At 47.9% G+C, this 15,840-nt stretch overlaps 1 protein-coding gene across 1 annotated transcript; it reads left to right on the top strand.

Annotated features, from left to right (window-relative positions):
• The first annotated feature begins 11 nt into the window (after window positions 1–11).
• Window positions 12–14,386, top strand: Isca1 (iron-sulfur cluster assembly 1). Its single transcript, NM_026921.4, has 4 exons — window positions 12–177; window positions 7,006–7,059; window positions 10,806–10,911; window positions 12,798–14,386. The coding sequence occupies exons 1-4, from the start codon at window positions 97–99 to the stop codon at window positions 12,944–12,946; spliced, it is 390 nt and encodes a 129-aa protein (NP_081197.1). The 5' UTR covers window positions 12–96; the 3' UTR covers window positions 12,947–14,386.
• The last annotated feature ends 1,454 nt before the right edge of the window (window positions 14,387–15,840 follow it).

Raw genomic sequence — 15,840 nt, 5'->3', positions numbered from 1 at the left:
CGCAGGAGCTTGTGGCGTCAAAGTGCCCGCCGTGTCCATGGAGAGAAGTTGAGTCCCCACGCTCCAGCCGGAGGCTGCGGGTGCCGCGACGTGGACATGTCGGCGTCGTTGGTCCGCGCCACCGTGCGGGCTGTGAGCAAGAGAAAACTGCAGCCCACGCGGGCGGCCCTCACACTGGTGAGTCACCTCGGCGTCCGCAGGGAGGTGGTGGCGGCGGCGGCCCGGGGTGCAGAGCGAGCCTGGACGCGGACTAGGGTCTCCCGGCGGGCCGCGCGCGGAGCTCGATGGGGCGGACGGGCTGTGTGCGCTGCCACCGGGCGGCCGGGGCGGAGGACGGCAGTTTGCCGCCGAGGTCACGGCGTTCCCGGAGAAAGGTCACACAGGGAACGCCGCGGCTCCGCATAACCTCCCAGGAGGCGTCAGCCCCAGAGGATCGGGACAGCGTGAGACCGGGATTCATTCGGTCCAGACGCCACCGCGGAATCCGCTCCACCCAGAGTCCTAAGAGGGGCTCTTGCCAATAGTTAGTTGAAGCAAAATAGAAGGGAGTCGTGAACAAGTGAGATAATCTGTTTATAGGATAGGTCATTGTTTGGCCCTTCAGTTTGCCCCAGTAATCACACTGCATTCTGTGTTGCTTTTCCCTCCGGGACCAGCTAGTTTTCGTCACCGCAGGTATGTCATGGATTCTAGGATTGTGCAAACTATGCTCATCTTACTGAGAATAGAGTAGAATCCTCCTACAAGTAATAAATTCCAGAAAAGTCGAGCACAGGATAGGTGGTGGTTGTTATTGTCGTTGTTTGCTTGCTTAGTTTTGTTTTGTTTTTTTTTTTAATCACCATTTGGCCTATTGCATGTTACTTGGGAAATTTCGACCCGCCCCTTCTCACACCCCCCCTCTGCCCCCGTTTCTACCTCATAAGCATACATTATCATGATCCGCTGTTTTTCATGAGAAGAAATAATTGAGTTGCCTGGCTCGCACCCTCCGTAGGCCATTCCTTCCAGGAGTAACATCTCATTTGCACAGTCCTGGCCTGTGTCGTGCTTTGTAATCTTCTGTTTCGTTATGTATAGTAGATCTCAATTCACACCCTCTGCCGCGCTGCCTAGCTCAGCTGTAGAGTCTGTGGTGTTAGGCTTGGTCCTAGAATCACCTTTCCCTGATTTTCATAGGCACAGCTGTTGGCAGGCGTCGTGGTTCGTACTTGTTTTTCAAGTGTCTGGTAAACATTTTGAACCCCAGCACATAGCAAATGCAAAAGCAACGAGGTGACCAACGGCCTAAAGTGTGAGAGAGAGATAACTAGCAAACAAGAGTAATATGAGTTAGGTATTGCTTGGCCGGTACATCAGCCTGACAGCAGGGAGTCTGACATTCTGCAACATCTACTAGAAGTCAGCCATGGCCAGGAAAGGTGTGACATAAAACATAAACACTAGCTATCTGTTAGCTGATGCCAGTCGTGGACAGAATGGATGGGCTGGCACATTGGGCTGTGTGTATTTTTAGTCAGGGTTTCTAGAACTTATGGATAGTCTATATAGTAAAGGGATTTGTTACAATGACTTAAACAGTCTGTAGTCCAACTCCTCAACAATGGTCAGCTGTGAGTGGGAAGTCCAAGGATCTAGTAGTTGCTCAGTCCCATGAGGCTAGTTGTTTCAGCTGCTCTTCTGTAGATGTAGGTTCCAACAGATGTGCTGGCAAGTAAGTGCAAGCAGGCAAAAAGCAAATCTTCCTCCTCCCAGTGTCCTCCTGTAGGTCTCTAACAGAAGGTGTGGCCCAGGTTAAAAGTGTGTACCACCTTGAACTCAGAGATGATCTTGCCTTAGTCTCCTGGGATTGAAGGTATGTACTGCCTTGCCTGGGCCTAAGCTTTTCATGGCCACTGTGCCTCAAGATCTCCATGCCAAGATCCAGGTCAGAAACTTTTATCTAACAACCTCAAGCTCTGGATTGCAGGTGAGGCCTCCAGCTTTGGATTGTGGTTCATTCCAGATAGAGTCATGTTGGCAACCAGGAATAGCCATTACACTGTGGTGTAGACTGGTAAGATCTGCAAACCCAGAATGGCTCCAGCTCACCACATCCAAAAACAACGTGCTCCTTCCCACCCCCATATATCTAGGAGTTAATAGAGTTGAATTTGCAGGGACCAGAGTCAGATGTGACTGGAGAATGTGAAAGCTGCTACCTAGTTGATGGGCAGCTTTATTTCCATCATTGTACAAGACAGAGGTGGTCAGCTTTCATGACGAGAGGCTCATCCTCACCAAGCTCCACTTGGGAGCGAGCGGTGGGGCCTAGCTAGCATGCATGTTGGTACGCGCTGAGAACCTAGTTCACTCTGTATGCACTGTAGTGTGTACACTGTACTGTAGAAGACTCTGGACGCTTAGCTTCCCAGCGCAGCCTGGTAGAGAGGGGCCCAGGGTGTGTATAAGGACATGTTACTTCACTGGAGTAGGGCCAGAAGATCTTTGGAACAGCAACTAGCACGTGCCTTTGGTTTAGAAACATAACCAGGAAAACCTGCAGGTTACAACCAGGTTTCTAGTCCAGTGGTAGAACAGCCGCTTTAGGGCCTGGCGTGAGAACAGAGTGGGGTGTTGTGTGTTCATTGTAAAGAGAGATTTGTTTTGTGTCACAGTTGTTAACTCTTTGGTCATTAATTTAGGAGCCCTTGCAAATATTTAATTGTGCCTTAACCACAGAGTTGTAAGATTAATAGCCATAACAAACACGGGCCAGGGGGAGGAGCCTGTGTGGGGGCAGGGGCTAAACTGGCAGAGAATGAGCTGTGAAGCTCAGGGCCTGAGTTTCCTCTCCAGTTCCCAGATAACAACAACAAAAAAGCTAAAGTTGGGGGGTGGGGTGGGGGTGGTGCATACTTGTGATCCCAGTGCTGGAGTGGGAGCAGGCAGGGCTGGGGCTCCAGTGGCCATCAGCCACCCTACGGGCCCAGCCCCAGGCCATGTGAGCAGTTCTGAAACATTCCTGAAGTGCATTTCCCAGCATTCTGACCAAAAAAAAAAAAGCAGCTTTGGAATAATTGTTTGGTTTGCATGTTTAATATTTAAAATTTATTTATTTTTGTATGTGTGGTCATGCGTGCCTTAGTGATTGTGTGATCAGAGGACAACTCTGGGTGTCACTTCCCTCCTTCCATCATGTGGGTCCCAAGTTCCTTTACCTGACAAAGTACCTCACCAGCCCTTTGAAAAATGTTTTTAAAACCTCTTCAATATGTTCTCACTTTAAGCAGCTGTGTTCCTATGGTAGTTTACACAGGAGCAGATTAAAAGGCATTATTAGATTTTACAGGATTTCAGTAATCTGAATTCTGAGCCCTTATTTGTTGGTAGATTTCTTGGGAAGGTTCAGGTTGAGCTGGTCTGGGAATGCAGACATAGTAGAAAGCTGCCAGACTTGCAGTGGTGTTCAGGGAAGACCTCCCCACTGCCAGGGTCTGAAGCAAGCGGGTGCTTACCGTCTTTCTAGTACCAAGTTCAGCTTGGTACTAGAAACAGATTGGTACCGTGAACAGAAAGGGCAGTCCCATCAGGAGCCCTGTCCGACCCATGCAGTTCTTTTGACTAATCGGAGCAGTCCCTTAGCTGAACAATGGCAGCTCCCAGAAGCTGAAGGGTCAAGTACTAGGACCAGCTTGGGATGCACAGTCTGTCTCCAAAACAAGGCAGGAATACAGCAGTCCCTTGGCCACTTTAGGCTGTCTGTCCGTCCCTCCGCCCCTCCCCCTCTCCCCCTTTTTAGTTGAGAGCTCCTTAGTAACAGCTCCTCAGGGAGGAACGCAAAGGGAAGACGGTTTTGGTCACTTGACAGCAGCTTGCAGACATTCAGGTCCTTTTAATGATACTTTTCCTTGTGTGCCTTTTCCTGTGTACACGATGTGAATGTTAGTGTTCATGTCAGTGGAGATGGCCTGCATAGCTTACTTTTGTGCCCTGTGTTGAAATTGTTTTGAGACAAACTAGCTGTGTATATCAATCAGGCTGACCTCAAATTCATGATCCTCCTGCCTCAGCTTCCCAATAGCCAGAATTACAGGCAGACACTGTCTAAATGTTTTCTGAGACTTGAGAAAAGAAAAAAAACACCAAAGTAGGTGTCTTAGTTAGGGAAGTCATTTAAGCCCCAGCCCTTGTTGGAAGTCCTATTCCAACAAGGCCACACCTTCAGATGGTGCCATCCCTGGTCCAAGGATATACAAACCATCACATTCCACTCCCTGGCCCCCATAGACTTGTTCAAAAACATGAGTCTATGGGGGCCATACTTAAACATAGCATAATGCAAAATGCATTTAGTCCAACTTTCAAAGTCCTCATAGTCTATAGCAGTCACAACAATGTTAAAAGTCCAAAGTTCAAGGTCTCTTCTGAGATTCATTCAACTTAATTAACTGTAATCCCCAAAGCAAGGCAGGAAACCAGCTGTGCAAACTCCAAACTCTGCATCTCCATGGCTGATGTCAAAGTGGTCTTCAGATCTCCACTCCCTTTTCATCTTTGTTGCCTGCAACAAACTGCTTTCTCCTGGGCTGGTTCCACTCCCTGTTAGCAGCTTTCCTCAGCATGTATCCCATGGCTCTGGCATCTTTAACATCCTTGAGTCTCCAAGGCAATTTCAATGTTACAGCTTCTTGTTTCAGTGTCTGGGATTCCACTTCATCTTTTGGACCCTCCTAAGGGCTGGCATCACTTCTCCATCTCTGTCCTCGGTAGCACTCTATGTTCAGGTTGATTCACTCCACTACGGCTGCTGTTCTTGGTGATCATCCCAGGGTACTGACATCTCCAATACACTGGGGTGTTCCACTCCAACTAGGCTTCACCAATAACCTCTCATAGGCTCTCTTCAGGGTGCCAAGCCTCAAATCCTTTGCATGACCCCTTCAGTCCTGGGCCATCAACTACAGCTGAGGCTTCACCTTCTCCAATGGGCTTCCCTGGCCTCTCACAGTGCTAAGCCTCAGCTTCTCTCCATGATCCCTTCATTCCTTCACAAGCAGTACCACCTGAGTGACTCTTACACATTACCACGTCCAGCCGCAGCACGAGGTACAACCTTGGGTATCTCTGGAACACAGCTTCTTTGTGCTCCCAGAAAACAATTTCTAGAAGATTTCACCTCAGTGATGCTGGTCTCTTCTTAATCACTGCTAATTCCTTAGCTCCAACTAACCAGCATCAACTGTCCCAGTAGTTCCTTCCATTCTTAACTCTAGAGCCAGAGCCACATGGCTGAAGCTGCCGAGTTCTGCTGCTTACAAGAACTAGAACATGATCCCCTTGTACTATTACATAAAGGTTAGGCCCAGGCAAGGAGATCTCTGAGTTCAAGGTCAGTCTGGGACAAATCAAGTCCCAGATCCAGGCTTGGTGGTACACATCTTTAATCTGGGCCACACTTTCTATAGTGCCATTCCCTGGGCCTGTCACCGGGTGGGGGTGGGGAATGGGATGGTGAGACAGGGTTTCTCTGTGTAGCACTAGAGGTTACCCTTCCTTTCTTCTGCCCTTCATGCAGTGCCTAGCTGCCTCTCTGGTCAGCTGCACTGTACTCCGCCTTGACAGACCAGCCGGCATTGACTTTTATTTTATTTTATTTTATTTATTTTTTTGCAGTGCTACACGAAACAAAATACACACGTATCATACGTAATAGCTTAAAATAGTGCACTAAACAGCAGCCACTTACTTTACACGTATGGCATTGCTTTCTCTTTGTGTGGGGGGTGTATGTGTAAAGGGGTTGCTGTACAAGTGCTCATGGATGCATACGTGTGGAGGCTGGAGGACATCTCCAGTGTCAGTCATTCTTCAGGCGCTCCCGCCTTTCCTTTTGAGGGCTGGACTTCTTGTCGGCATGGAACTTCCCAAGTAGGCCAGATTATTGGTTTGTTTTATGGAGCTTGAACCCAGGTCCTCAGGACTACAAAGCCACACACACACACACACACACACACACACACACACACACCTTACCGCCTGAGCTGCCTTCCCAGCCTGTGGCACACACGACGTCATGCTTCATGGTTTCAGTGTTGACTCCCTGACTCTTGATTTGGTTCTGGCATTGTATTTGTACACCATCATCTGTCCAAGCTTCAGCTGAGAGAGAGAAGCTGAGCTAGGGCTGTGCCAGTGATCTGTCCCCTCAGCACTGGCCTGATGCTCATTAAGCTTGAGCACAGAAATCCCGCCAGCTGGAGTAGCTAATGGACACAAAGGTGCAAGGACACCATTTCCTCCTCGCCATTCCTCTCACCTTCCCTATAGTCGCTGCCAGGCTGTACTGTGCCTGCTTCTCTCCTGGATTCCAGAATGTTTCCCTGTCTGGCCTATCTTGACAAGAGTCCTAGGGAAAGGATTACCCATTATCCCAGTAGGAAGCTAGACATTAGAAAACATGCTCATGAGAGTGGTTCAGGAATGTTTCAGATCAGACTAGGTCCCAGCATCCTCTACAAGAAAATGAGACTGATGGTACTAATCTGTACATCCAGACTTTTTTCTCATGCTAAACACTACTAGGCTAGGGTGAACTGCATTCTAAGAAACACAGCCAGATGTAGGCCTGTCACCGAGTACAGTGGCCATCCACCCGGATACCCAGGTATGTGTTGACCCACACTGGAAGTCTGAGCCCAGAAGCAACCCTCTAGCCACGCATTCAGATGAACTGAAGGGGACTGCGCCAATGGAAAAGGTTGGCTTTTCCATTGGTTGGCTGTTGATGGGCATCTTTATCTGGTGGTGTACTTGTTACAGACGGTGCAGTAAATGCACAAAATATAACCTCAGGGGCGTGGGGTTCTGTCTGGGTAGATAGCACAGGAGGAGTGTGCTTTTGCTGTGGCTTCCTTTGCTGGACTAAATCCACAGGTCCTCTGGAAAGACATGGCTTATTACCGACTGCTGTAGTGGAAGGCTTTTCCAGAAGATGAGTTTGATAAATTGTTTCTTTTTTTTCAGACCCCCTCTGCTGTAAACAAGATAAAACAACTTCTTAAAGACAAACCTGAGCATGTAAGTAACTGTTGAAAGTTAGCAAAGCTAAACTTCTGTTCTGGGGACAAATGTATTTATTTTGTTGCAAGTATATATGCTTTCATTGATTGAGGTGTTTGGTTTTGTTAGTTTTTACCTTGGCAAGGAAGGAATCAGCCCCGGCCTCACTAGTGAGGTGCTCTACAGGGAACTGCACCCAGACTCTTGAATCTTACACAGGCTGCTCATGATCCTAGACAGCCAGACTCTACAGATCAGCCTGAGCTTGTCTACGTGCTCACTGTGGCTGGGCACTCCCGGCCACCTGTGTGCTTTGGGCTGGCTAAGGATGTTCTGGAGTGACCCTGGCCTCTGCCTGCTGCATAGTAGTATCACCCTCTCAATTCCTAAGTTGTAAGGACCAAAATCCTCCCCAGGGGACGACTGGCCTGCACAGCACTTGTCCTTGTGTGGGTTTCTCCTGCTTCCATAGACAGTGTCAGTACGTGCTGTGGGTACACTTTGGTTTTACCCTGATAATTCAGCCTGAAGATCTTCCAGGTCATTATCTAAAGGTCTCACTCTGTCTTAGTTAGGGTTTTACTGCTGTGAACAGACACCATGACCAAGGCAAGTCTTATAAGGACAACATTTAATTGGGGCTGGCTTACAGGTTCAGAGGTTCAGTCCATTATCACCAAGGCAGGAGCATGGCAGCATCCAGGCATAGTGCAGGAGGAGTTGAGAGTTTTACATCTTCATCTGAAGACTGCTACTTGAAGACTGACTTCCAGGCAGCTAGATGAGGGTCTTAAAGCCCATGCCCACAGTGATACTTCAACAAGGTCACACCTCCTAATAGTGCCACTCCCTGGGCCAAGCATACACAAACCATCACACCCTCCTTCATGGCTGCACGTATCCCTGAGAAGGTTTGATTTTTTTTTTACCTAACCTTGTGTATGAGAGGTATCTGGGTTTTCATGTCTGCCACAGACATCATTTACCGGCTGTTGGTGAAGTGAGCCAGGCCCAGTGTTCTGGACCTGGATGCAGGACTTACTAAGTCCACAGAAGATCCATCCTCATATGCAGGGTAGTTGAATTGGGTCTGTTAGTCGCTTTGCGCTGTGGCCTATGGGTAGTCATTTGTTAGGCCTAAAGCTGTTTTCTGGGTACTCTTGAACAGCAAGACTGTACTGCTCACAGCTCCATCCTGAAAGTTGTTAAATGCTGACACACATGTCAGCTCGCTGACTCTGTTTGGACTTTCTAGTGCATAAATTGACCAAGACCACCACCACCACCCCAAAAAAGTCCATGAAATTAGTTGTGCAGGTTTATAAAGGTATATTTGTTCTTGATGGTGTAAAATGTGTAATTTATAGCATTAGCAACTCCTTTTCCAAAACTCCCATTACCTAAGCCTGTCCAGATTGTAATTCTGTGTAAATGCGGCTGCCTTTGAACTCAAGGGAGATCAGCCTATCTCTCTCCTTCCCTAGTGTTGGGGCTGCAGGTGTGAGCTGCCAAGCCGGGCTTTAAACTGTATTTTCAAATCCTGAGGAGCTCTGTTTGCTTTTGCTTTGTGTGTTTCTGAGAGTGAGCATAGAACTTCAGACACACAAGGCCAGCACTCTTCAGTACAACGCCCCTCACCCTGTCAGAACTCTAATGTCCCTGCCTCATGTTTGGACTTCTGCTTTCTTAAGGACTTCTGTGTACAGAGATAGAAACTTTAAAAAAAAAATGCTTAGTACTTGTGTTCCAGAAATTCACCCAGACAGCTAATTCCCACTTGGAATAAGGGAGTCATCATTCTAGGCTATGCAAGGCAGAGCTCCTCTGTGATGGAGCTCAGCACACAGGCACACCTCTCAGTCTCACAGGGCACTCTCAGGGAAATGGTGACTGACTGTTTGCCTAAAAGAAGAGGCAGGCACCAATACTGAGAGCATAGGTAGATATTGTTAGAAAATCATATCAATATGTTATGCTGGCTAGTTTTATGTCAACTTGACACAAGCTAGACTCATCTGAGAGGAGGGAACCTCAGCTGAGAAACTGCTTCCATAACACTGAGCTATAATAGGGAAGCCTGTGATTGACGGGGGCTGGGAGGAGGGGCTGCTGTGTGGGTGGTTTCAGTCCCAGGTTGTGGTCGTAGGTACTATAAAAAGCAGGCTAGGGGCTGGAGAGATGTCTCAGTGGTTAAGAACACTGACTGCTCTTCCAGAGGTCCTAAGTTCAGTTCCCAGCAACCATATGGTGGCTCACAGCCATCTGTAAAGGGATCCGATGCCCTCTTCTGTCTTCTGGTGTGTGTCTGAAGACAGCCATGGTTTAATCATATAAATAAAATAGATAATTCCTTTTAAAAGAGAGAAAGAAAAGAGAAAACAAAAGAGGCCAAGTAAGCCATGAGGAGCAAAGCAAGCCAGTAAACAGCACCTTTCATGGCCTCTCCTTCAGCCCCTTGCTTTGCCCCATCCCCACCATCCCTATACACACACACACACACACACACACACACACAAAGCTACTGAGGTCTTTGACTTCTTGGTATTTTGGAATGTTTTACTGAAATGCGCTAGAAAGGAGGCTCCTCGAAAGGCAGGATGGTTGCCAGGTAACAGGATGGACCCCATCCATCCTAACCACAGAAGCCTCCAGAGAACACCTCACAGGAAAAGTGGAGCAGACCCTCTTAAAGGAAGCCCGGGTTTTGAAGACAAAATCTCTGCCATCAAAAGAAAAAGAAAGTGGGTGTGGCAGTGCATACCTTTAACTTCAGCTTTTGGGAGGTAGAGGCAGTTGGATCTCTGAGTTCAAGTCCAGCTGTGGTGGGTGCAAGCCTTTGAGAGGTAGAGCAAGCAAGTCATGAGTTCTGGGCCGGGCCAGGCTGGAATGACACTATTTTTCAGACCTCTATTAAAAACAAAACAAGAAAAAAAGGTAAAAAATAAATAAAAAGAAAAGCCAGGTATGGTAGCGCACACCCATGGGTCCAGCACTTTGAAGGGTGAGCCAGGTGGGTCATGCGTTTCAGAGCAGCCTGAACTATAAGACACTCAGCTAGTGTTTGCTGTGCTCACACTACTCCAAGTTATAGTCAGGAAGCAAACTCTCTAAAACTGATAGCTATGAAAAATCAAATGTCAGCAAAATAAAGAGGAAAGCGTGTAATACACTGTAATAAAAACCATGCAGACGCACATACAGCCAGGACTGGAGGACCCTCGAAAGCTGCTCTCCTGGACAACAGTGGCTGTGTGCTGCTTCCTGTGTGCTCTGTGTTGTTTTCAAACTTGTTTCCTGTTACATTTGGTCTTACAGGGGCATTGTGTAACCAGAAACCTGTTGCATACCACCAAGTTTAAGAGGAAAGGAATAGTGGGAATAAATATCAAAGGTTGCTTTTTCCCTTTAAATTTTATTGTATTTATATGTGCAGGTATTTGTATTTGTGCGTGTTCGTGCGTGTGTGTGTGTGTGTGTGTGTGTGTGTGTGCGCACGTGCACGCACACATGCAGTCTGGAGATCCTCCCTGGGTTTCTGCGCTGGCCCTGTCAGCCCTTTTCTGAGCTAGCGCAGCCCTTGTTCCTGTTCTCGAGGCTTTGTCTTGCTCTTTGGCCTGAAGCTGGCCAGTGTCCTCACCCCTCAGCCTCACAAGCGAGTGCTGGGGTTCGAGGTGTGAGGCGCCACACTTGACTGCAGCCAAGGTTGCCATTAGTCCTTTAACCTGTACTGTGAACACTGAGTTTGTATTCTCAATTCTTTTCAGGTGGGTCTGAAAGTTGGCGTGCGAACCAGGGGCTGTAATGGCCTCTCTTACAGCCTGGAGTACACAAAGACAAAAGGAGATTCTGATGAAGAAGTTATTCAAGATGGTGAGCTTTCTTGTCTTCTTGAGATAGGGTCTTTTGTAGCCTAGGCTAGCCCTGAACTCCTTATGTGGCCAGGTGTGAGAATGACCTTAATTCCTGCTCTGCCTCCCAGTGATGAGATAGAGGTGTGGACTCCCATGCTTGGCTCTGGTGAGCAGCGCAGTTTTTTGTTTCTCTAATGTTTTCTGGGCACATTGTTCTCATGAAAACTTTTCTTGTACAAACAGATGTAAAGAGTGCTTGCTGTCTGTGTGAGGTATCACGTGAGTGGTGCTCATTCGTGCCCAGTCTTGGCGGGCAGGCTTCTTTGGCATATTGTCTATGTGCAGTCACTGAAATGAAAGAGGGGACTTTTTCTCAGGTCGCATTGAGCCTGGTGCTGGGAGGCTCACGGTCCAGAGAGAATCTGTGGAGAAGTTGGGTTTCTCTCAGCTCTAACGGGTCATCACTGGGAAAGGCTTTGGTTGGTTTTGGTCCCAGTTTGGCTTGACTCTTGATTCTCTTTCCACAGCTTCTGAGTGCTAGAATAGCAGGTGCCTTCCAGCTCAGCCTCACAAGCTCTAAAAGGCCATGTTAGTTTGTGAAGTCAGGGCACAGCTTTGGGGAGTTGTTTCTCTCCCTGCACCGTGGGCTCTGAGTGTCAACTCGGGCTTTCAAGGCGCCTTTTACCCCCGAACCTCTCACCACACACACAGATTTTAAAGCCACAGAACAAAGTGAACCATCCAGCCATTTCTGTTGAAAAGTTTGGCATGTATTGTGAAGTGTGTGTGTGTGTGTGTGTGTTTGTGTGTGTGTATGTATATTAGTGCAGGCTCCTGCTCCTGGGGAGGCCAGAGGTGGCTGCTCCCTGGAACGGGAATGACAGCTGGTTGTGAGCTGTCTGAGCTGGGTGCTGAGAACCAAGCCTGACCCTCTGCAGGAGCAACGCATGCGCCACCCCGGCTGTGCGCTTGAGGACTTTACCAGTTACTACATTTGACACCAGCCCCTGTCGTCTTGCAAAACCTGCTGAAGAGTGAGGCGTGGTTTGTTACGTTTAATGCTGCCACTATTGGTGATAGGGATTGTAAGTTTGGGGTTCACGATAAGGTCAGGCCAGCTGGGCTAGCAAGGTCTTGTGTAAGACACAGGGAAGAGCACTGCAGTCCTGGAGAAAGGGAGAAGCCGGGGGCTGTGTGGTCAGGTCTATGCGTTTGAACCATTCTGATAGTAGCTTGCAGCCCTTTTTGTGTTAAGACAAGCAGGAATTATATTCCTAACTCTACTTCCATCATACTTAACTGAAATTATTCAATAAAGGCCTTTTGTAAATTATAGAAAATTGGAGCTAGAAGATCTTGCAGCTCTTCCAGAGGTCTGGGGTTCAGTTCCCACGTGTTCCCATCAGTTCCAACATAAGCCTCTCTTGTGGTGTGTGTTCATGTGTAAGGCCATCAGCAGACTGGAGCTCTGCAGTCCATGGCTCATTGTTTGGTCTTGGTTTATATGGTCTGGTTAGAAATGCCCTCATGAAACAACAGTACTGTGGGTATTTTTAGCTGATGGTGTCAGGCACAGATCTCTCATAAATGTCAACATTTAAAAGCTCATAGAATTACACATTTTCCTACAGTAAATGGAAAAAAATGAGTAAACTACAGAGATTTGCGGAAATACCATGGAATTCCCACATATCAAAGGGTCTCCACTGTTATGTATAGAGTTGGTTGGATGCAGACTGGACTAACAGGAAGCTATGCACTCCCCCCACCCCCAAAAGGAAGTCCAGGGTCACTCATCAGCTGTAGGGTGGCTGACAATGACCACTAGAAACTCTGGACTTCTGGACTGCGATCCCACGCTCTGCACGCTGCGGCCTTTGTGACATGTGTTTCCTTTTCCCCAAGGAGTCCGAGTGTTCATCGAGAAGAAAGCACAGCTAACCCTGTTAGGAACAGAGATGGACTATGTGGAAGACAAACTGTCCAGTGAGTTTGTGTTCAATAACCCCAACATCAAGGGAACCTGTGGCTGCGGTGAGAGCTTTCACGTGTGAAACCTCAGGACTGTGAGCTCCAGGTGAGCCGGGTCTGCCTCGGCGCTTCCTGAAGAAATCATGTGATGGCACGTGCTCAGGCGTGTGGCTGCCTGCCTCGTGGGTGAAAATAAAGTGACGCATTTGAAAACCAAGCCAATGTGGGAAGAGTTCCAAAAGCAATGTCTGTACTCTCTGTAAGACACAAACTGAGAAAACATGGCGTCTATACTCTCAAAGACACAAACTGAGAAAACATGGCGTCTATACTAAGACACAACTGAGAAGCCGTAGATTTCCTTGAGTCATTCTGTTCTCTACAGGAAACTCCTACCCTGCCCTTGTGCTGTAGCCTGCTTTGTGCTAGAACCAGCTTCATGGCCATTGCTTTGCTGGGAATTGAGGAATGGGATAACAGGCGTGACCTACATCACAGCATGGCTTGAGTGTGTCTATCCCTTTCTCAATCTTTGCCAACCCCCGATCTCAGGCAGGACAACTGTGGGTCACGGTGTAGTGGGACCTCATTTCCCTCACCTTTGGCATGGCCCATTACATTTTTACCAAAAATGTGATGATCACATGCCTCGTTTGCCAACCCTTCAACAGTTCCTGAGTTCTGAGTTCCAGTATCTGAACTTGGGCACCACCAGGCCTGGGTTAGCACATCTCGGTGAGCTTCATGATGGTTTGCTGTAGACCTTTCAGTTAGAAACGCTTGTGCTAAGCAGCCAGCTTGCTTGCTCAGTTCCTGCCCAGCTCTCCCTTCCTCGAGGTCACAGCAGTGCTGTCTGAGACATTCGGTGAGGAGAGTGGCGATGGCTTCCCGCCTGGCCAGCGCTCTCACCAGAGTTTCTTAGTTTATAGAGACTTGTTAGTTTTCTTTTGACTAGACTCTTGTGTAAACCCTTTCGTGTGAGTTGCCATCTTGTTCGTTTAGAACTTTGAAACAGTAGTTACAGACATCTGCAGCCCGGGATTCCTCTCAGCACCGGGCCTGTGGAGCGGAACATGCCATTCTGACACTTGCCAGTATGCATATGCTTTCTGGTTCCTAAACGAAATTGCTAAATATTTTTAAATATTTTTATCACCAGTTTTTTGAGCCATGGTTTTGCTGTATACTACAGGCCAGCCTTGAACGCACAATCCTCCTGCTTCAACCTTCTGAGGCATGTGCTACCATGCCTGGATCCCAAGTTTTTCCTTAAGTGGTCTTGATTGACTTGGGTTGGACATCTTAAGTAACCTGTGAATTCTTTTGTGGAAGGCTGAGTCTCATGCAGCTGAGTTTAATATTTGTGCTATTTACTAAAATACCTACCACCAAAATATACCAACTCGTAGTTTTATATGAATGTTGATGAGTCTGTATCATAAATAGAATTGTTGATACATCCTTAATTTGTGCAATATTGTATGAAGAGATTGAGTTGTCGATTAAAAACATGCATCTTTATGATCCTAGTGGTTCCTTTTCTTGTTGGGGAAGAGGGTTTGAGTAGTTACCTGCTAAAGCCACAGAAAATGCCATTTTTTTTGCTGCTGTCTCCAGAAACCTGAGCGCACATTGAAGATGGTGCTGTCTTGCTTTGCTACCTGTTTGTGGTAACACATACACACCATCATGTGTGCATCCCTCCACCTGACACTGTGGTACCCACCACTCCATCCCTCCAGCCAACACTGGATCCACACACAGAGTGTGCCTCCAGCCTGCAGATGCTTCCAGACATCCACAGGAGAGAACACCATCCCCACTCAGGATGCCTTTCCCGTTGTCCAAGCCTCAGCTTCTCTTCCTTCTGGGTCTTAGCAGTTCAGATCCAGTGAGGCTGCCCTGACCTCATGTCAGTCTACACTAAAGAGTACGGTACCATGTGTGTGTTCTGTGTGGAGTACATGCCAGAAGAGCTATAGGCTATAGATATGACTATCAGTTTCATACACAAGAATCTAAAGCATGACATGAGTAAAGTATTTATGTAATTACACTGACCAGGTCAGTTTTAACCCCTGTGCTACCAGGCTATGGGCCCTGTGCTCTGAATAGGGGCAGCATATAATGCATGTTTTGATGACCTCTAGGGATGGGAGGCAGATGGAAGGTGGCTTCGAGGTTATGTCCTCTGAGCCAAGTTTTCAAAGACAAGAAATGTAGAGGAAAAGAGGAGAAAACAAATGAACTAAAATAGTTGGTAGAGGATCTCTGAAGAGGCCAGCCAGGTCTACAGAGTGAGTTCCAGGACTACACAGAGAGAAAAGATGTAAAGGAAAACTAAGCCCTGAGAAGACAGGCTCAGGAAAGGAGGCGTGACAGATTGGGCTGTGCAAGGGAGTCCTCAGGACACAGACAAGGGGCAAGCGACACGCATAGCCAATCATTAAAGAGCAAACTCGGGGGTGGGCAACAAGACCTTGCCTTAAAATACATATGATGAAAGAAAACAGCATCTGGAAGCTTCAACCCTGTGCGTGCACGGTGAGTGGGCTGGGAAAAGACAGCCCTGGAGGGAGAGTCCAGCGTGAGTTGTTGCATTTGCACACAGCCATACCTACTGGGGCCTTGGGCTGGAGGTTCTTCTCTCGGCCAATATTAAAATGTTGAAGATAGTAACCTAACGACTGTGTCCATGTCCTTGCTCCACGGGCGGAAGGGCTCGGCCAGCATCCCTAACAACAATCATGTCCAGCCTCAGCCCTAACCAGGAAGGCTCTCACATAGCCATAAAACCCCGCTGTCCTGTGCAAGTCACTTGTGGCACCCTTAAGTGACACTTGGACTAGGCTATCAATGTGCCTGTAGCCTCACACGGTGGCAAATGTCTTGCTTCATATGCCCTTAGTTTAAAACTCACTGTCCCAACCAGGAAGCCCTGAACAGGCTGGGCCACTGTGGTTAACAATACTCCTTA

This window comes from Mus musculus, chromosome 13, assembly GCF_000001635.26.
Source record: "Mus musculus strain C57BL/6J chromosome 13, GRCm38.p6 C57BL/6J".
Taxonomy (NCBI): domain Eukaryota; kingdom Metazoa; phylum Chordata; class Mammalia; order Rodentia; family Muridae; genus Mus; species Mus musculus.
The sequence above is the reverse complement of the archived record's forward strand: the minus strand, read 5'-3'. Positions and strand labels throughout refer to the sequence as shown.